This window comes from Lipophrys pholis (genome assembly GCF_963383615.2).
Source record: "Lipophrys pholis genome assembly, chromosome: 2".
Lineage (NCBI taxonomy): Eukaryota > Metazoa > Chordata > Actinopteri > Blenniiformes > Blenniidae > Lipophrys > Lipophrys pholis.
Window position 1 is genome coordinate 28,341,639 of NC_137636.1, and position 20,620 is coordinate 28,362,258.

General features: G+C 41.0%; 1 protein-coding gene across 1 annotated transcript in view; it reads left to right on the plus strand.

Annotated features, from left to right (window-relative positions):
- Positions 1-20,346, plus strand: part of unc13c (unc-13 homolog C (C. elegans)) — a 122,895-nt gene extending 102,549 nt beyond the window's left edge. The window contains exons 24-33 of the mRNA XM_080489634.1: positions 498-524; positions 3,656-3,744; positions 4,165-4,302; positions 5,228-5,351; positions 5,811-5,870; positions 8,847-8,927; positions 11,951-12,098; positions 14,912-15,004; positions 17,571-17,730; positions 18,659-20,346. Of these exons, the coding sequence (XP_080345760.1) occupies positions 498-524; positions 3,656-3,744; positions 4,165-4,302; positions 5,228-5,351; positions 5,811-5,870; positions 8,847-8,927; positions 11,951-12,098; positions 14,912-15,004; positions 17,571-17,730; positions 18,659-18,944 (1,206 nt within the window). The 3' untranslated portion in view covers positions 18,945-20,346. The remainder of the gene's footprint in view (positions 1-497; positions 525-3,655; positions 3,745-4,164; positions 4,303-5,227; positions 5,352-5,810; positions 5,871-8,846; positions 8,928-11,950; positions 12,099-14,911; positions 15,005-17,570; positions 17,731-18,658) is intronic.
- The last annotated feature ends 274 nt before the right edge of the window (positions 20,347-20,620 follow it).

Below are 20,620 nucleotides of genomic sequence, written 5' to 3' on the forward strand. Positions count from 1 at the left end.
TTATGTAAATTTCATTTCAGATGACATCTAAGTGAAAGTGAGTTGACCCCAACAGTGACGAGCTGTAATCCCCCCTTCACTTCTGCTCTTAATCAACCAGCAGACTAATCTGACATGTCGCTCCGTTTTTCTAATATGACCCCTTTCCAACTACTATCTCGACTACAATTCCCCAGTAACTTGTATCCCGTCCTCGTTTACCCCACATCCAACCCGCCCTCCTGTGTATAACATGTGCTGACTTAACATTCTACTCGATATTAAGTTAAACCCCTGAAATCTTTGTGTCACCTGTGAGGCACAGGTGAATACTTCCCCTGTCGACCTGTCAGTCTGTCAGTCTAACCTGAGAAGCCGCCGGCTTCTTGTGACTTACGTGCATGTTTCTCTCTGTTTCTTCTAACGCTTGTCTCGCCTTGCGTTTTGTCTCCTGTCGTTGTGTCTTGTGTTTGTTCCCCCTCCGTTTCCTTTTTGTGCTCTCTCTTCTCTGTCTCCAGGAGGAGGGGGTTGTGTCCTTCTGTAAGGTGTGTGCAATAGGACTCGTCAACACCCCTTCTCACCATTTTATCAAACGATCCGAAAAAAAAAAAAGCACGCCCCTCCCCCTCCCCCCCCTGTGCCACCCCTCACACTCCTATGCTTCTCACCCACAACCCCCCCCCACAACCCCCTCCAGCAGCATGTGCCACAGAGCATACGGAATCTGAATTACCCATCACCCCTCTGGACAGGCTGCTAAAGCTCACCATCCCCTTCGCTCTGGGGATAGTGGATGAAACCACCCGATCCCATCTTTATTTTTAGCTTACTTTTTTTTCTGTCTGTCCACTTCTCTCTCCATCGTTAATTTGAAAAGGGTGATATTTATTTAGATATTTATTTTTGTTCGTCCCCCCCTCCTTTTTTTCTACACCAATGCAAAAAATGGAGTCAGAGGCTTGTCGTGTTGCGGTTTTGTTTATTGTTTTTTCCCTTCCCCAAATAGCAGAAAATGCTTCAACAGGAATTCGCAGATTGGTTTTTAATGAGCTTCTCTTAAGAATCTGTCCGGCTGTGCCCTCTGCTGAGGTGCTGCTGTCGCCTATCTGTTTGCAGGCCTCACCCGGGACTACTAAGTTCATTAATATCTGAAAAATAATGACAATAGAGGTTTTATCTTCACTTTACAAAGTCAAGATGTGAATTTCTACTAATAATGATCAATTATGTAAATTTTAAAGCTCATCCCAACTAATTTCTTTTACTTGCTCATTATAAAGCAGGGGATTGCCTGTGAAAGTTGTACGATAGTTTCCTCACTGCACAGGAGGCTGTTCATTACAGCATAGTTTCCTATCAGCAATTAAGTCACAGAGAGCCAAGGTAATTACAAAAAGCACGCATCATAGTGTCACCAATAACAGAGATTAACAATAATCTCTCACAGTGCCCATTTATGGCATCACGAGCTGATCTCCTAAGATGAATATCACCCTATATTTTGGAAGTTGCCCTGTTTGCTAACGTGCTCTTCTCAGTGTAGAGATGGTCATTTCTTTTAAACCGTTATTTGCTTATGTAAAAAAAAGTTGGGATCTGCATTCCTCATTATTTTGGACAAACTGCTCGATGGACTAAATACCTGCCAGCCAGTAGATATGGCATTGTTGAAACAGGCAAAGGGAAGCAAAGCTGGACTACAGATGATAGGCTGTCAGCCAGAGAGAGAGTTTATACACTCCGGAGGACTCTGAATGCCAGTCAGTGTCGAGTGAAACCAGCTACCATGGAGGAACCAGGTGCTCCATGAATTCCAAACACCATGTCTCCTTGTGTGTACTGTACATTTAATTACCAAAGAAGGAAATGTCCTCCATTAGTGCCCTACCCGTGTAAGGCCTTAAAGTGGGGGGGGATACACATATTGACTTTTTAATGGAAATGCTATTTGACTCAGAAGCTGTTTTTGCATTTATATCAACATCAACAACAGACCTTATCTGTATCCTGACATTTCAGAGGAAAGAATCTCTGAGCTTTTCAAACCACAAAACTGCCTCTCAAATCCCAGCGACTACCTTTAAATGAAGGCATTTCTATCAGGACTGCCATTTTCAAGTAGACTTTTGACTGAACCGTCAGAAATCATGTGGCGTCTAAAGGGAATCGTCTCCTCTCAGGGGGTGACGGTTTTGCAGGGGATCCATGGTTTTATCTGACAGTGGGGTGAATGTCTGTTGCCAGCATTTCCATTGCACAAAGTGTTCTTACAAAACTGAGAATCTCAGTTTCTGCCACTGCCAGGCTGCAGATTAGAGCCAAATCTAAAGCCTTCCCCAGGCCAAAGAGGGACTGATAAAAGGCCAAGGCCGCCAGTATTCATTTATTTATTTATTTATTTTCTTACTATCACTTGAAAAGATGTGATCTGTGACTCGAACGGGGAAAATCACAACTCAAACCACTATGGGCAATTTTCTGTGTGACAGACAAATTCTGCATGCTGCAATCACTTCCATCGAGGTGACAGCAGTACGAATGTGCGTGCATGTGAGCACACATACACGGGTGTAGAAATCTGTCTCGTTTGTAATGCCAATGGAGGCATGTCTGCAGAATAACAATGTCTATAAAAGGTTTAGTTTACACATCCGCTTCCCAGCTGAGCCATCCACCATTAGAATGTGTGAGATGAGCAGCTCCATGGCTAAGCTTATCGGGTCTAATGTGACGATCTGTCATGCATGTGGTGCGGTGCCTCGCCTCACACATCCATCTGAGCACTGAGCCTCAACATATGTTCTCCACCCCCATCCAAAACGTCAATATTTGGACATTTGTACATGGCAAATGTAATTCATAAGCACTGAGACAAACAGATGCTCTCATACATACCGTTAATGACACAGAAATGCACTCACACGCGATGCACAGCACCGTTCATCCACCCGTGCATTATTTCAGAATATGTCCCAAAGAGAAGTTAAACAAACATGCACATCCATCACATGCATAAATACGGTGCTGCAGAAACCCCACACATGCCATGCATGTGCATATAAATACTGTGAATACATTTTCAAACTGTTCTGTTATGTCAAGTCTGGAGTTTTGGATACAAAGTCCATACAGCTATGTGGGAGGATTCTCTGAAAGTGTTGGAAGGGTCAATGTGTAATGATTTAGTCTTTTGTGTTCCACTTATTTTTCTGAAAATTAAAAAGCAGAGTATTTCTGAAGAAAAGGCCGATTGTGCAGATGTCAGTAAGCATGAACTCAAACAGTAAAACCAAAGATATCACTGGTTGACAGCATCCTCTCGCCTCTGTAACCTGTGCGACAATGCACAAAACTACTCCAGTTTTGAGAACAGTAGTAGCTGCCTACTTGTGTGCTGACACCGTGTCTCATGACTCGGCAAGCAGTCATCATTGCAGCGCTCAGAGGTGAGCTGTCCATTGGTAGTCAGAGCAGGGCTCTGCACAGATGGCAGGCAGAGTGAGTAGGGAGGCCACCAGCAAGGCAGGTAACCTCTCCTCTGAGCCCGTTGGCTCCCCCTCCCCTGCAAAACCCCACACCCTCTTTTGAGGCGCCCTTCAGAGACATAGAACCATACTCAGTACAGGCAAGTACATGGAGTGTAATGATGTAGTAACTGTCTGTTTTCCACTGACAGCTGGATGCAGAGGCCAGTGAACTGCTAAAGGAGCTGCAGAATAAACTCAACACAGTGCTTGATGAGCTCAGCGGAGTGTTTGGCTCCAGGTGAGGTTTGGGGAGGTATAAAATAAGTTTGTGTGCATGCGTGTGTATGTGTGTGCGTGAGTGGGTGCAAGTTTCCATTCATGTGAACACGTCTGCTTCTGATCGTTTTCAATTGGGCAATGGTTCCCTTCAAGTCTCGCTCTGTCAACTATATTGTACAACAAGTCTCCTTAGTTATTGATAGGCATGTATTCAAAATTTAATTGGTTCAAGCTCTCGTGCTGTGCAGTGTTCTTTGCGAGCGCAGTGAGTTACTCAACATTTCAGCCCAAAGAAAAGACACATCTGCGCCTCACTCCTTACAATAATATAATAGAAACAGCAGGTGTGAGCTGGCACCTTCGCGGAGCAGCTGACTTTGAGTGCTGCAGTGAACAACGTGTAAAGTGTTTAAAAGGCTGTTCCCTGTCCATCATACAGTTTTAAACCTGTGATCGAAGACTGTGTGAAGCAGATGAACCAGGAGCTGGTCCAGATGAAAGGTCCGATCAAAGGGAATAATCCTGCGTTGGATGCAGAAACTGTCCTCCGGCCTCTTATGGATCTTCTGGATAAGAAGTAGGTATCGTGTGAATGCAATATAGTAACAGCAGAGCTTTATCCTCCATTGGTCTTCATGATTAAATTGAAAGAAACCATTTCAAGCTGTGCATTTCAACTAAAGAAATCACTGTAGAAACAATGGAAATGCAGCATTTACTGTACATTACAAAGTACTGATACTTTAATGGAGCATTAATGTTCTATTCTAGTTGACGCTCCATCAATGTGTCGGTAGAGTTCTGGGGCACCCTTACGATGAGCACCTCTAATGGCAGCCTTCGCCATTGCAAAGTCCTTTTACCTTTAGCAGAAGTTCTTCTTTTAGACTCTGCACTCTTTTGCTGAAAACCATAATAAACTGTGAACGTACCCACACCGTGAAGCAACCAATAAAATCTGTTTTCCATCATTACTTCATTAGTCATGTTTCATCCTCTGAGATTAATGTTGAGGCTATATTTCCAACTTTCATTCTCATGCTGCTCCTTTGGGGTTACTAAAGTACAAGACAATCATGATGACTGCCAAAAGAGAAAGAGTAGCAATGTTTAGCTCTGAAATTCAACTTGGTGGCTTTATTTATATTTCTTCTTGAACATCATTCTTGAAAAAGCTGATATAGTTCAGCGGAGCTCCGGAAGTCATTCTCAACCATTTGTCAAAGCAACATCGAGGCCAATGGGGTATTATAGGGAATCCTCTTAATGATATGGAAATACCAAATCCTTCCTCCTGTCTCTGAGACTCTGCTTTCACAATGGGCTAAGATTAAAGCAGAAAGCTCCTGCATTTATTCTATGAATCACAGGTGTTTTTCCTTCTTTTAATCGTATTATGTATGAGGACGTCACCACTTGGAGCCTGCAGCCACGTTGGCTCAGCCGCAGACACGTGTTTCAAGTGTTTGACCTGACAAGTGCTCCTCTTTGCCGCTTCACAGTTTGATGTTATTTGCCAAGATCTGTGAGAAGACCGTGCTGAAACGAGTCCTCAAAGAGCTGTGGAAAATTGTGCTGAACACCATCGAGAGAACAATCGTTCTGCCTCCGCTGAGTGACCAGAGCGTGAGTTTGAACTGTCTCTTTACCTTTTTCTCCTTCTCTTTTCATCCCTCTGCTCGGCCACCTCCCCCCTCTTGTCCACCTGTCTCTCGTTTTGTCCATCTGTTCAGCTCTCCATTGCTCCATCACAACACTCAAATAAAACATGTAATATCAGTCTCATACTGTTAATCCTTTTTTCTCTCAGACCATTTGTTTGTGTTGTATTGTTGTTGCTGGAATAGTTCAAGTGCATTAATATCAAGCTTTATTTGCATTCTGTTTTTTTAATACGGGTGTTGTGTTCTTTTAGTGTTATTTTTTAAAAATTTCCCCCCAAAAAACAAACTGTAATCACTAAAATAGCCAATTTTTTAGACTTGTTTTTGTGTATTTTTATTTACATTATTAATAAATGATTTGTTTAGTTGGTGTTGATACAGTATATGTCACCATGTGAAATGTGTCTGATTCTCCCAACAGCAAGGAGCTCAGATGATCTTCAGTGCTGCCAAGGACTTGGGACAACTGTCCAAACTGAAGGTAACTATTGGATGATGATTTAATGTGTCATCCTGTCTGAAATCTCTCATTTTTGCATCCTAAAAGACTTGAAAAAGCAAACATCCATTACACCTACATCAGTATGAATCTGTAATTGAGTCAGACATCATATTGTGAGCGGTCTTACAAATGGGTTATGGATTGTAGGTAAAAAAAAACAAAAACATTTTTAAAGTCACTGAGAGAGCTACACGATACTCACTTTTTGATCCTTTTCTAGAAAACACATGGCTTTTGCTTTTGGAACCGCACATAATAGGATCGTAAAGTACGCTGAATGACCCGGAGGGATTATATTTAACCTCTTAATGAGCATGTTATGGGAAAGTAGTTTAGGATAAGATGAGGACTGCCATCTGCCATTTGGGTTTCCAAATGTTGTTCAGCTCTAGAGATTCATCTGTATATCCAGCTGCCGTATGATGATACAGGTAATACACTAAAATGAAAAAACTACTGAGGAAACGCTTGAAGGAACAAATTCTTTTCCTCATGGCATTTGTGTAAAAGCTGCATAGTCTCAATGTAAGGGGCTTGTGCACTACTGTAATAAAAAAAATGCTTAAAACAACAAGACAATACCTTAAGACCTTGTTATTTGTTGGTATAGCACAATCACATTCTGTTGGAAAGCCACCAAAAACAAGGAAACACAAAAAGTAACAGCGTTATGTAAGACCATATAGGCTTTGATATTGTGCATTACAGTTGATGCGACATAAGTAGGCAGGTGTCTAATTGCTGCTTTGACTGGAGGATGTTTAATCCCCTGAGCTCTACGTTGTGAAGCAGTGGAATGGATCAGTGGCAATGCTGTAGTTCCACTAACAAATATGCTTTGACAGTACCTCTGAGAGGTATTTTACTTCTCACACAGGGGGTGCAAACACAGAATGTGTGTTCACCGGTGTACATATGCGTGTGTGTTCTGTATTTGCTCACCTTCTTCTTTGCCTTGTGTGTGAGACTCAGATGTCCTGTGAGGCAGCATTTGGGTAGTGATCATCAGTGCACAGATGGGTGTTTCTTCCTCCCAAAGCATTAGCGTGCTTTATCATCCTCTTGTTATTCATGATTATGAGTGATTGCCTCATTCACTCGTGTTGTGTTTTCCCTTCATTCATTCGTTCATGAGATGATCTTTCTAGTCAGGTTTTTTGCAATCTTTGTTGTTTTTGTTGATGTTGGGGGTTTGCCTGGAGTTAGTTATATCATTATTTAATACATTTTCACAGTTTTTATTTCATTCCTATGTATTCCATTAAACTTTACTACCCTTGTTGTGACTTTTGTAACCTTTGTGATGGCATAGATTTGCTGCAAGAGCCAAAGAGGTTTTTAGTGCCGATATGCTGCTTTCCTATAACACATAATGAAATTTGTGTGCGGGACCACTTTGCCAAACTACGTCCTCTGACCTCCACAAATCCTTTGCCCATGTCCACTGAGCACTTATCTGTTAAACCAAATATGTTACACAAGGTGGTTTGTAGTGTTTTATCTTCAATCCCTTGTGGATTTGATGGGACTGTAGCCATTTCTCTAAAAGACTTGTGGATTCACAAGTTGAAAGGGATAAAAAAGAATACTGATTGAAACATTTATCCAAGTCAACTGCCTTTTATGGAAAAAATTGCTTAAGAACAACCTTATTTCATGGCTGAAAAAGACATCAAGATCCATAAAATATCCAAGCATAGATGTTGATTAACGGCATTTATCCCCTATTTTGGGAAAAGATGTAAACTGGTTGAATAATAAAAAAATATATATATGTTTTTTCCGATTTCAGCTTGATCGACGTGTCTTTGCTTAGTGTTTCATTTGGTGTTTGCAAAATACAGTGTAACAGTTTTTCACCTTGTGCACGCATCTTCCAGTGTGGTTATGTTTGTTAACGTTTAAGCTTCAACACCAATATGCAGTTTTGCCGGGGAAACAAGATGGGAAATCCTTTCATTTAGATCTGGTTGTAGCTGAAACTGCTGACTTATTATTACTGCCATCGGGAAGAAAATGTGTTCTGCTCTCATACTGATGAATGGTACTGGCGAAACAGTGCATGTAAAATAAATGTGTTTATATTGTGTGAAAAGTGCCCCAACTTGAAAGTAGTGCAGAGTTGAATTAAAATGTAAAATGAGAAATGGATTTCCATCCTCTGAATGTCACAGTAGAAATGTTGCTCCCAATGGATTGACAGCACCTTGCATGGCAGCAGCCTCATTGGTGCATGAATGTGTATGTGAATGGATGAATGTGATTAACGATGTAAAGCGCTTTGGGACTTCTCACACAGTAAAAAAAAAAAAAGCACTACATAAGTTAAATCCATTTGACCATTTTACTATTTGCCATGTGTATACCCGTAAGAGTGTGTGATGATGACTGTATATTCACAAAAAAATTTAAAACAGGGATAGAATATGTCCACAACAAAATGGAATGATTATTGTAATACCCTTGCCCTCCTTCTGAGAACTTTCCCAAAAGCATCTATTTATGTGGAAACATTGCACCCTGATTGGAACCAGCGACTGTAGCCATGTCTGCATCAGTGATTTGGTTCCTTCGAAGCCGGTTTCATAAAACATTAATGCTGCTCTATCTTTGCCCTGTAAGGGAAACACCTGGGAAATAAAGGAGTGCCACAAGTTATTTACTGTAATCAATTCACAACTCAGGAAAGCTCCAATTACAATTGACAAAAACATTTTTCATGATTAAAATAGATTTTTAGAGTGCTGCTGTGAGACAGCGAGACTTAAATTTATCACTCGGCGCTTTAAATGACTGCAGCTGGTTCTGTTTTTGTCTGAGTCTCAAGTGGCTTTGCTCACCTAAGGTCATTACCATTATCCTGGAAAAACAGTTTGAAATGTAAAGAGTTTGAATGTAACCTGTGATGCAGTTTTCGCCCACCGCAGTGTTTCACTTTGTCTGGTGTGCCTCCAGGAGCATGTTACTCGAGAGGAAGCCAGAAGTCTGACACCACGTCAGTGTGCAGCCATGGACCTTGTGCTTCCCACCATCAAGGTGAGTTATTCTCTCTTTTTTTTCTCTGTTGATAATAATATTTCTCTCACATGAATGGCTAATTTTGACCTTTAAAAAGCACAGCAGATGCACGTGGTACAACTGAGTTATGCAAATGACTTAACTGAGCATATTGCAAATCAAAGACCAAATGTGTTGTGTGCAGCCTAGAAATCTGCTTTTAGGACACCAGGGGCTTAGGCGTTACTTTATACCGATTGTTGTTTCCTTCTGTTCTCTTAAAACCGCCGATTTATAGTACAGCCACCAACTGTTGTGACTAATGTGGACTCCAAATGTCGGTATGTGTCTGATGTTTTGAACGTTAAAAACCCCAAATTAGCCACACCAATTAAAGTAAGAAATTCCCTTTCAGCAGCATTCACCAGGAAAGAAATCTTTTTTCTTCTTGCGCAAAAAAAAAAAAAAAAAACTAACAAAAAAAAATTTCTAATCAAGGTTATAATGAGCTGTTCTAAATCCACGCTGTTTTGATCTCTGATATTTCTTGATTAGCTCTAACAAAGAGATTTGGTGCATTTGAATTATTAGCACATTCAGCATGCTGGGGAAAACAAATAATTACAGAACAACAGATTCTTGTTGAGATTAGATTAATTTTAGGGGCCTCGATTAACATCACGGATAAATAAAAGTTGCTCGGACCCCTGCAGCGGAAAGCAAACCGTGAAATTCAAATGTTTCTGCCTCATCACTGTTTTAGTGGAAGATATTAAACCTTTTCAAAACCAAGGCTCCGTTACTCAGGGACAACAGAAGAGTTATGGGGAGGTGCCACCAGGGAACAGTGCATCATAAAGTGCAGTGAAAACTAATTGATTTCGCTGTCACTGAGGAAACTACCTGCAGGTTCAGATCAATCACGTCACTGGAATTCTACTCATTAGTATTCAAATGAGAAGAGTCAATTAGCAGAGTTGAGCTGGGGAGAATGAGCTGATCAGATGAGATTTACCTCCAGTCTAAACAGACAAATGGGAGAGATACATTAAAAGTGAACACTTTTAGTACTTCAACTATAAATGACCCCAGAGGAATCGTGGCTACGGCCAAGAAAATATAAATATGGACAATTGGCAGAGTCCTTCAGATTCCCACAAGCAAGAACATATTTTACAGGGTAAAATGTTGGTTGTGTGGGGGAAAAAAATAAAAAATCCAAAACAGTCAACCCAGTAAATTTCCTTCAATATTTACCCATTAGTGGATTTAAGGATTACCCCGCTGAAAATACTACATCCTGACTGAACTTTGAACCTGTGAAAATTAATGGCTGGGATAATGGGTAAATGCAGTGACCCAGAGAGGAGCTCCTTTTAACAGATTCCCAGTAATGCTTCATTTGCTGCTTTGTTTGAACTCTGACCTGTGAGGTTATTGCATGAGAGTCCAATGGCGGTTCTCACATCATATATCAGATTTCATGTTGAAAATAGTTTGTATGTCTATTCAGTGCAAAGTGCATCGATAGGTAGACAAATAAACAAGCTGAGATGTCCTGTGATTACCTGTAGTCTGCTACGTTCCAGGATCGCCACAGTGGGAACATGAGTGAAAAAGAATAAAAAAATAAAGAAAACTCACTTTTCTCGGCTCTCGGTGACAACTGGCTTAGTAAATAAACACAAATTTACCAAACAGAAATAAGGGCATATGAAGAATTAAGCAATAAAAGGATTATAAGAAAGATAGGTGGGGAAACTGAGGGGGATAGGATGTTGGAAGGATGGATGGGTGTCGGAGGATTTTGTCAGAAGCAAGTTCATATTTTAAGCACTCAGGTGGATTCTGGTCTTCGTGCCAGAGGCATTTCAGTGCAGCAGCCCAGCGGTAACACTGTTAGCATCCCCAAACATGACCTGCCCACGTTATTTAATCACTCAGAATATTGTAACAAGTGATTAGATTAGCTTTTTTTTATTTTTATTAAATAAACATAAACTACAACAAATAGGATTAACAGTAACTCGCAATAACCCACAGCGAAATGCATTTACGTGCAAGCTCTAAATACCAAACCTCTTCTTCCAGCAGGCATGACTTTTCTATCACAGAGAAAACAGAGAGAGAGACACACATTCACATTCACACCTATGGGCAATTTAAACACACCCATTGGTCTGTAATGTGTATTTGGAGTGTGGCAGGAAACTGCAAATACACATGCCGAGAACATGTAGACCTTGCCTGCTAAAACGTGCAACCAGCCATAAATATGTTTATGAAAAATGTCCATGTAGTGTGAACACATGCTACTCCCTCTCCTTTTCTTCATTAACTCCACCCATGAGTCACGTCTGCACGCCAGATCATGTACAGATCACGAAAGGCACATGCCGGTCAAATTTTATGACTCACGATTCGTTGGTGAGGCAGAAAGCAGCGTCTCCCGTTGTGTTGAGTCACTGCCAAGCACTGACCTGACACAAGTCAAGAAATATCAGCCAGCGTCGGCTCTGCTGTGGTGTCACTCTGTGTTTGATGAGGTTGGCGTGGCTCGGCTATCACCTGGCAGCTGTAATCCAATTCACGCGCCGTGTCCCTGTCTTCTGTATTTGTTTTGTTCTCTGCTTCTGAAAGTTTAGTGTGTGCCAAACTTATTAAGTTGTGTCACGACAATAGACTCCGAGCTGACACCGGGAACACCCTGACAGACCCTCCTTTGTTTTTCTAATGATCTCTTGTTTTGTTTACACGTGTGGGAGTAGTGACACGCCAATTGTTAAAAAATGCAAACACTCGCCTTGTCCACCTCCATCAGGCTTACTGACACACAAATGTGTAAGAATTATCCAAGCAGGGGATCCAGATTTTAAGGCATCGTAATTAGACGGCAAAGTAGCTATTGCTGTTGTCCCCTGCTTGGAAAATACATGCTGTATTCCTAATGCCAGATTGTTTGGTAGCCAACTTTAACTTGTTGTTTTGCACACAGTTACAAGAGGCTTTCATTTCCTCCTGCGGTTATTTATTTATTTTTATTTTTTTCTCTTTTCATGCAGCAATACTTCCATGCTGGAGGAAATGGACTGAAGAAAACTTTCCTTGAAAAGAGTCCTGACATGAAGTCCCTCAAATATGCTCTCAGCCTTTACACTCAACCTACAGATGCCTTGATCAAGAAATATATATGCACCCAAACCTCTCAAGGTAAGGAGCACGGCTGGGTTACTCTGCTTGATTAAAAGCTGTTTTCTGTGTCCATTAACATTGTCTGGTTTGGGGTAAGAAAGTGTTTGCATAGACACAGTGGAAGGGGTTCGAAAGATGTGGAAAAAATGGACAGACTGTAGAGCGGCACTTAAACACTTTTGTAAAGTGAGCGGTTAGTGAAACCTAACAAAGTGTGGTGGTGAAATGGTTCACTCAGAGTGGATTTAATTGCAGCAGTTGTTCACAGTTTACTGTATTTCGAACAGAAAGCTTCATGTCGCCCTCTTCAAATCACTGGCTTCTTCAAACCTTGACAGTGGGGTTTTTTTTTTTCCTCTCACTCTCATCTCTAACTGCACCACAGCGATATGTGTGTTCTGAGGATCTCCTGGAGATGCTTCATTTTACTTGCAGTAATTACATTTATCCTCTCGCTGCATGTCGTTTTTCTTTTGCTGTAAATAAACAAACACATAATCAAAGTATCCGTGGGCTCTCCACAGCCATCTTCTTTTCCCAACCATGACAGATCTTTAATATATATGTGTTGTATGAACCTCAGAATTCCCTTTAATGCTCTGTGCTCACTCTCCCTCTCCATCAACAGTGACCCACTTTAATGTGTTGTCGTCTCATTCATCTTTCTCAATATGGAGGGTTTTTTTTTTTTTTTTTTTTTTCTTCCACCACGCTCTCTGTAACAAGACAGAAATACCTTGAGGTGTCCAGAGATGTTGCAGAAGGAATACTGCCCAGCGGGGCGTTGAAGCTTTAAGCTCCTGCTCGCCTCGGTGTGCTCAGCCTTGCAGAATGCTTCACAGGCAGGCAGGAGGACGTAAAGAGGCTGTGGGAGAAGACCAGGCAGCCAGGCAGCCAGCAGGCCAACCAGCATCGCCGCCCTCACTGACTGACAGATGGGCCCAGACGCGTTGTGTTTCGTTACGTGCTATTTTGAGAACGCTGGATGTCTCTCTCTCTCTCTCTCTCTCTCTCTCTCTCTCTCTCTCTCTCTCTCTCTCTCTCTCTCTCTCTCTCTCTCTCTCTCGGCCTCCCGCCCCACATCTCTCTACCCATCCCACCCCCGACTCTAATTTCGCACCATGTTTTCTCTCTTTATCTGAGGAGGTCTAATGTCTATAAGTGGAAGTAGTGAGGTGGTTGATGTGCATTAGGTCAGTAAACAGTGCGGAGATGTGCTGATGCTTGATGTAGCACAGTGGACACTGTTCCATTAATCATCAACCAACCCCTGTGCTCTGACAGTGACACATTTAGACTGTGGCATGCACTACTTCCATCCTGCCAAGTGTGCTTGTGGAAGCATATGTGTCCCTCTGTTTGTCAGGGAGCTGACTGAGTACTTTATACTTTAAGAAAAATGCAAAAACTGTTCACAATCAACAATTGTTCATATCGAGATTAAACATGAAGTGTGAGGTGCTGAACTCTGCACATATTTAAGTGACATTGTTTACACTCTCACTTTGTCTAGCTGTACATTCTGCACTGCTTCATTGTTTAAGCTTCTAAGCTTACATCTGACAATATTCTGTCTGTGTAAGTGAGGCAACATCCAAAATGAGGATGGAAATTATGCATTAAATAAATGAGAAGTCCCATTACAATTAATGCCTCTTACACACTATTCCTATCTTTTTACATATCTTTACATCTAGTCCCCTGACCCAAACTCTGCCACCTTTGTTTTATCCACTTTGTATTCCTGTTATCTTGATTGTCCATTATTTGACTTACTCGAACTGTCTCTCAATCTGCCAGACTCGCTGTCTGCAGTGTTTGTTAAGGCACTAACTGGGTGTGCTGTGCAGAAAAGTTACAGAATCAATTCAGCCGTAGCACTACTTAAACGGATAGCTGAGGGAAATGTGCAGTGGCATGGCTTTGTTAATTCTCGGCAAGTCGAGGGTTTAACAGGAGCAGCAGCGGCGGCAGGGTCTGTTTCTACCCTCCCCCGGCCTCCCGGGATATTGTCACAATAAATCTCGAGGCTTGTTTCTTCATTACCGGCTATAATGGGCACTGCGTGTTCGGCACATATTGATTAGCTATTGGATCTACATGTACCTTCATCAACCACAGTGGCACTTGCCTCCCAGTGTTGTCCTGGGCTCGGGGTGAAACAGAAGGCCGCAGAAGTAGGCGGTCGGTGCAAGGATTTATTTTCACACTCTGTGCAGTCCGTGCACGATGCCTTTTCTAAAGCCTTTTCACTGCTAACATTTTTGTTTAGCTTTGTCACATCTCTGCTTCTTCTTGATGGCGTCGTTTTCAATCGGTAGTAAGTTGCGTACAACCTGTGTTTTGTATTCCCATCGAGTGAAACAGTTCGATGATTACATCATGTACGGCATTATTTATTTTGTAAATTCCTCCAAGCCACCTGCCTCTTCCATAGGCCGTCAAACCAGACAGAATATTTCATGTTTCTTGTTTCTTGTTTCATTGTTCTTGTTCAGCCTGAAGCTAAAGGAAAGCCTGGCTTTGCCTACCAGGGTGCTACTGTATCAAGTTGAATTCAAGTCTGCTCTCCTGTTGTTTTTCTTAGGTTTAGTTTTGTAGCTTTGACACACCACAAACTGTTTATACACAGCTTTTCGGATACATTTTTTTATACCAAAAAAGAAGAAAAAAAAAGCTGCACCCACAGTTTTGGATATTGTCTCTTTAATTTCTCTCTTTCTCTCCTTGACTTTCTCTCTGCATCTCTCACCTTCACTTGGATTTTTTATTTTTTTATTTTTTCATTATGCCTTTCTAATTCTCCTGTTGCCGCTTTGTTATGTGTCCAGGTCAGTCATCCAATGGATCGGTGGGGGAGGTGTCAATACAAGTGAATCTCATCTCTCACCCTGGCACTGGAGAGCACAAAGTCAGCGTGAAGGGTGAGTCTTTATTTTTCCCCCCTACACTGAGACCTGTTTTTCCTCATTTCTATTCAGATTTATTCACACCTGGTAATTTTCTCAGACTCAATTTCAGTTGTCCTGATAGAGCTGCTTTGGCCACAGTGATCAGCCTGATCCCATAATGTTGAATTGAGAAAGTGCAGTTCCAAAGTTCTGCCAGCTCTTCTGTGTGAATTTTGCATGTTTTTCCCTTTGTGTTTGTCTGTTTTTTCAGCGTATCCTCATTCCTCCCAAAGTCCCAAATCACGTTTGAGGTTAATTGGAGATTCTAGAAATGCCCCGTAGGTGTGTTGGTTTAATAAAGCTTATCGAAGATGGATGGAAGAAACAAAATCCAAAAAACAGGCCTGACTGTGGAAGTTCTTTGGTTGATTTTTCTATTTGGTATGGGGCTATAAAAAGTGGTACCTTAGCCTGGAACGTATGATTTATGAATCTGAGTCATCTGTATTTTTGCTGCCCGTATTTTTATCATAAAGCCAACATGCAGCGTGGGTTTATGTACGAAAGTGCCGTTCTGCTGGCTGTTTCCAATTCTTTTACCCTGACTGAGTTCTAGCAGCTATCAGAGGAATTTGCAGTAAAGTGTTGTTCAGACGTTCATGTTCCCTAGAAGATGGAGATTAACGTTGATTATGATTCGACTTGCTTCTAGTACCAATAGTTTATATGCCATCGAATCTGATGTATTGCCAAAAACATTTAACAGATCCTGCGCAACATAAAAAGAAATGGCAGCACAGCAATCTTAGAGCCATCAGTTTCTCCACTTTGTGTTAAGTTGTAGTTATCACATTTGAGCATAAATATGGAATCAATTCTGAGAGAAAACATGACAAACAGCTTTGTGAAATGTCACAATTTAGCCTGTTTACACGCGCATAGAAACTGGATTTACTGTGAGTGACCAGATTATGGTAGAAATGATCAAATAAGCCCAGGTTTACCTGTTTCAGTTCTTTTCTGGAGTTCTGACTGCTAATATTAGCAGATGTGAAGGAAATATATATGCCCTGTGTTGAGTTTTCCTTTCATTTAACATGCAATTAAACTCCCCTTCCCTACAGTTACACAACAAATAAGTATGTTGACTTGCCACTGCTGCATGTCGTGTTTGTTGTCTTTTGTCTTCTACTCACATTTGAACTATGTCACTTCCATTGTCTACTTTTTTTTTTCCACACTTGCACAATTATAAAAGAAAACATATAGGAATTATGTACATGAGTACACATGCACAAATACACATTTTGCTGAATACACTACCACTCGATTAATCGAATAACTCCCAAAATTAGATAATGATCTGATTTTTAGAGTACATGTAAATCAGGGTCATTGTCACCGCCCAAATCTTTAAATATATCTATATTTTTGCATGTCCAATAAAGGCTGAAGCAAAGACATCACTATACCCTAGGTTATTTGAGTGTTGATCTACTTGTCAAAAAGATTTTATTTGCTTGTTCACTCATTTGTTCTTCTGACTGCAGGTCTAATGTCTTGAACACCTTGTTTTTGGGCTAAGTGTGTTGATTCCCATCCTTGTTCAGCCCATTAAGACCTAAAGAAAGATGAATTCAGTTGCTCCCCCAAAGCCAGATGTTCTGTGAATGTGTTTGTATGATGCCATTTCAGGAATACATGTGGGAAAAGGTGAAATCGTGTCACATTGAGCTCTGAAGCGAGAAACACTCGCTCGCCGCAGTCATAAAAAGATAGAACCAAATGGTGCCTCAGTTCTAATTGGTTTTAATAGGCATAACTGCTTTAACCTTGTGTCTATTATTGCTTATTTTGGGATCTGGTATTTCAGTAACAACAATTTAACACAGCTAAAAGCATCAAACGCATAGCTGCAGTAATATCACCACCACACAGAAACACACAGTAGCTGGAATCAGAAACTCTGGCACCATGACAGTATGATAGTTTAGTTACAATGGTGATCATGCATACATGTTTGTTTGTTTTTTTGAAATTCATCCTCACAAGTTGAGAAACAGGAGTATAATGTTTTATTTATGTCCACATTTTCCAGAATTACCACTTGTGCTTATCACTGAGCAAAGGATGAAATTTAAGACTGAGCTATTGTGACGGCACACTGCTGTTGCGTTACAGCTTGGCGAACCTGCTGTATCAATCAGCATCTCTTGTCTCCTTCATGGTGGATTTATCCTTTGTACATTTTTTGAATGTCAGAGCGGGATGGTGAGTCTGGCGAGAAATCCTTGCCGTTTGATTTACAGGGACTAACACCCTGAGATGTTTACCATTAATGTTCCAGATAAGTAGAAATGGCCGCGCTATCAGGCTCTGTTGTACCTGTTCAGACTCTATCCCAGAGTAATACAACATTTTCTACATTTTGTTTCTGGTTATCTGTAGGGATAAGATAAATGGCAGTCTAAAAATAGAAATCAGAGCTGGGAATACAACTTTGTATTTATTGTTTTGTTGGAAGCATCTTTGTCGATATTGATCTTTATTTGTTTTCTTCTAAACTGTGTCATCAATTGATTTCCTCTGTAATCCTCAGTGGTGGGAGTGAACAACCTCCTCTGGCAGACCAACGCCATGTTCCGTCCATTCGTAGAGGTCAACGCCATCGGTCCACACCTGGCTGACAAGAAGCGCAAGTTCAGCACCAAGACCAAGAATAACAATTGGTCACCAAAGTACAATGAAACATTCCAGTAGTGAGTATTGTGTTTTCTTTTGGTCCTTCGATCCATCAACCTTCAATCATTAAATATGCTCAAGAAAGTCTATACTCTGAAAAGACCTATTTCCATTTGGTATATTTAATTTGATCAAAAACAATAAAATACCATCTCAACAGAAACGTTGGTACTTGTTTGAGGCATCCCAGCCCAGTGTGGCAATTATAAGTTAGAATTTTGTGTTTTGGTTGATCATGTGCACATTAAAACACTGTTGACACTGCAGGCGGCTGCACTGAAATCTCAACCAAAGATCAAAATTGTCCGGGTTTAGTGAAAAGTGGAACCTCAACTTGGAATTCCAAGGTCAGGAACAATCAGGATTTCATCAACTCACCGTTCTGTCTGCAGACGTTTGAGCATCTCCTGCCGCCCTGTGGGGAGTTTTGCAGAGCTTTGAAAAGAAAACAAAGTGTTGTACAACGTTTCAGTTTTTCACATTCACACAGTTGAGGAGAATCCAGTGACTGCTTTTGCAGTCTTATCCCTTCTCCAGCACTCCGTGTTCCAGCTATGCCAAGTCACAGAGGCAACAGTGAGCTTAGCGCCGAGTCGCTACAGCATCAGTGCAGAGCTGTCGGCGACTCTCCTGGCATTGTCAGTGGAATTTTAAACGGTTGTTAAGTTCTCCAAGAAAATTAAGAAACAACCTTTAAAAACTGGCTCACAGTGATTGCAAATTTGAATAAAAATATCAACTTCACTCACAAAACATGCTTGAATTGACTTATTTCAACCCGCATACAAATAATGAAAACAAGGCCAAAGTTTGTTTTTTTTTGTTTACTTTTTTTTACTTTTTTGACCCCACCATTAATTGTAAATTTGCAGTCTCCATTCATATTGCCCATACTGGTTGTTTGCGGTCTCTGACTTCAACTTCTCTCCTCGTCTCTTCTCCCAGTGTTCTAAGTAATGAACACGGGCCGGAGGCCTACGAGCTGCACGTCTCAGTAAAGGACTACTGCTTTGCCCGCGAGGACCGCATCATCGGCATGACAGTCATCCAGCTCCGAGAGCTGGCGGACAAGGGCAGCTGCTCTGCCTGCTACCCGCTGGTGAAGAGCATCTCCATGGACGAAACCGGCCTCACCATCATGAGGATACTCTCTCAAAGGACCCATGACGAGGTGGCCAAGGAGTTTGTGCGTCTCAAGACCGACACACGCTCGGCGGAGGAAGTGTCATAATGCCGAGTGAAAATAAATTGCAGTGTGAGGAAAAAAAAAAAAAAAGTTGTGTTGTCTTAAAGCGAGAGATAGAGAACAGTGGAGGCACAGAAAGCAGTGGAAGCACGTTGGGAAACAACGGCAGAGAAAGAAGAGATTGTCCAAAGAGAAGCAGAGGAGGCCCAGTGGAGGCCCAGATGAGGCCCAGATGAGGCGAGGCAGCAAAAGAGGGAGAGAGAGAGTGAGTTGTGTTTGTTTGTTTGTTTGTTTTTGTGCATGTGCGTAAAACATCTGTTGGAATGTTCATTTTAAAACTACAGTATGTACAAGTGTTTACTTACCGTATGCTTACTATTAAGTACTATATTCTACGAGTTATGTTAATGAGACATGATACCTTTTGTACAACATTTAGTCTTTTTGAACAGAGATTTGTTCCAATAAAGTGCCAAACCAGTGGAGAAAAAAAAAGAACAAAATCAACGTATATGAATTATGGTGAACTTTGTATGTTTGAAATTTGCTCGATTATTTTGTCCGGTGTAAGTCATTTTCTGACTGTGTGGCGTTCTGATTGTTGCAGAGTTGTTCATTTTGCACCCCTCGTTTTTTGGCTTCACGTTCTTCCACACAGCACTGTTGTGCATGTCCTCTTCTCGGTCATGTCTCTCCCATGATTCCACAGTGACCGCCGAGCAGGGTCCTGTCCCCTTGCCTTCAAACTCTTTGTATTTTAAGTCCGACCTGAAAATAGACCGTGTTTTTTTAAATGGCGATGACTGCTATGTAAACCTTCATAGGTGTTTGTAATTTTATAACCATGACAACAATGACGACAGCCTCCAGTGCTAACAGTCTTTAGCAGAAAGGGTGGAATTGTTTTTCCTTTTCTTTGGGCTTTTTGTTCTTTCGTTTCGGCCATCGGCTTCCAGCCTTTCTGAATGACCACTGTGAACATGAGCTTTGGAAGGCAAGCTTACATGACATTGCTGACAGTTTGATATTATTGTTTCATATTTTTCCGATAACTTTGTTCCTGATAAACTGCCAAAGTTATTTAAAATATTTGTACAAAAGCAATTCATTACATGTATGAAGATATATATGTACATGTGATCTATTACTTTTTCAATGCTAAATATTTGATTGTTGATAGGGTGGTACTAAGATTTTATTTTTTTTATTTCCTCTGAAGCTGTTAACCAATATGAGAGTTGCACATGTTACTTTACACATTAGTTATATCAGCTTCTGTCATTGGAATTATTTTTCTTCATAAAGGAAAGAGTCTAACATTTGGTAAATATGCAACATTCCTATGTATTGCACTGATGGCGAATTGTATGTCATGTAAATATATTTAGTGAGATATTGTACAAAAGTCTACTTTTCTTCTATGTGCATAAAGTATGTGCAAATGTGGTAAAATATCCGGGTCATTTTCAACAATTGTCCAATAAGCTTCCATTTAACTCTGAAGTATTTATCTTATTCCCAAATCTTCACAACTTAGCCTCAAATCTGATATTATTCAAATTCATCTCATTACCTATATTATGTGAAGAATAGTTTGCAGAGCTTTTCGCTTTTTTTGTGTGGGTATGCTGGTCTGACCACCAGTCCAAAAGCACGAATACACTTCATGTGACGGACCAGCACGTAGGATTTAGTGGCCTGACCGGAAGCAGAACATTTCC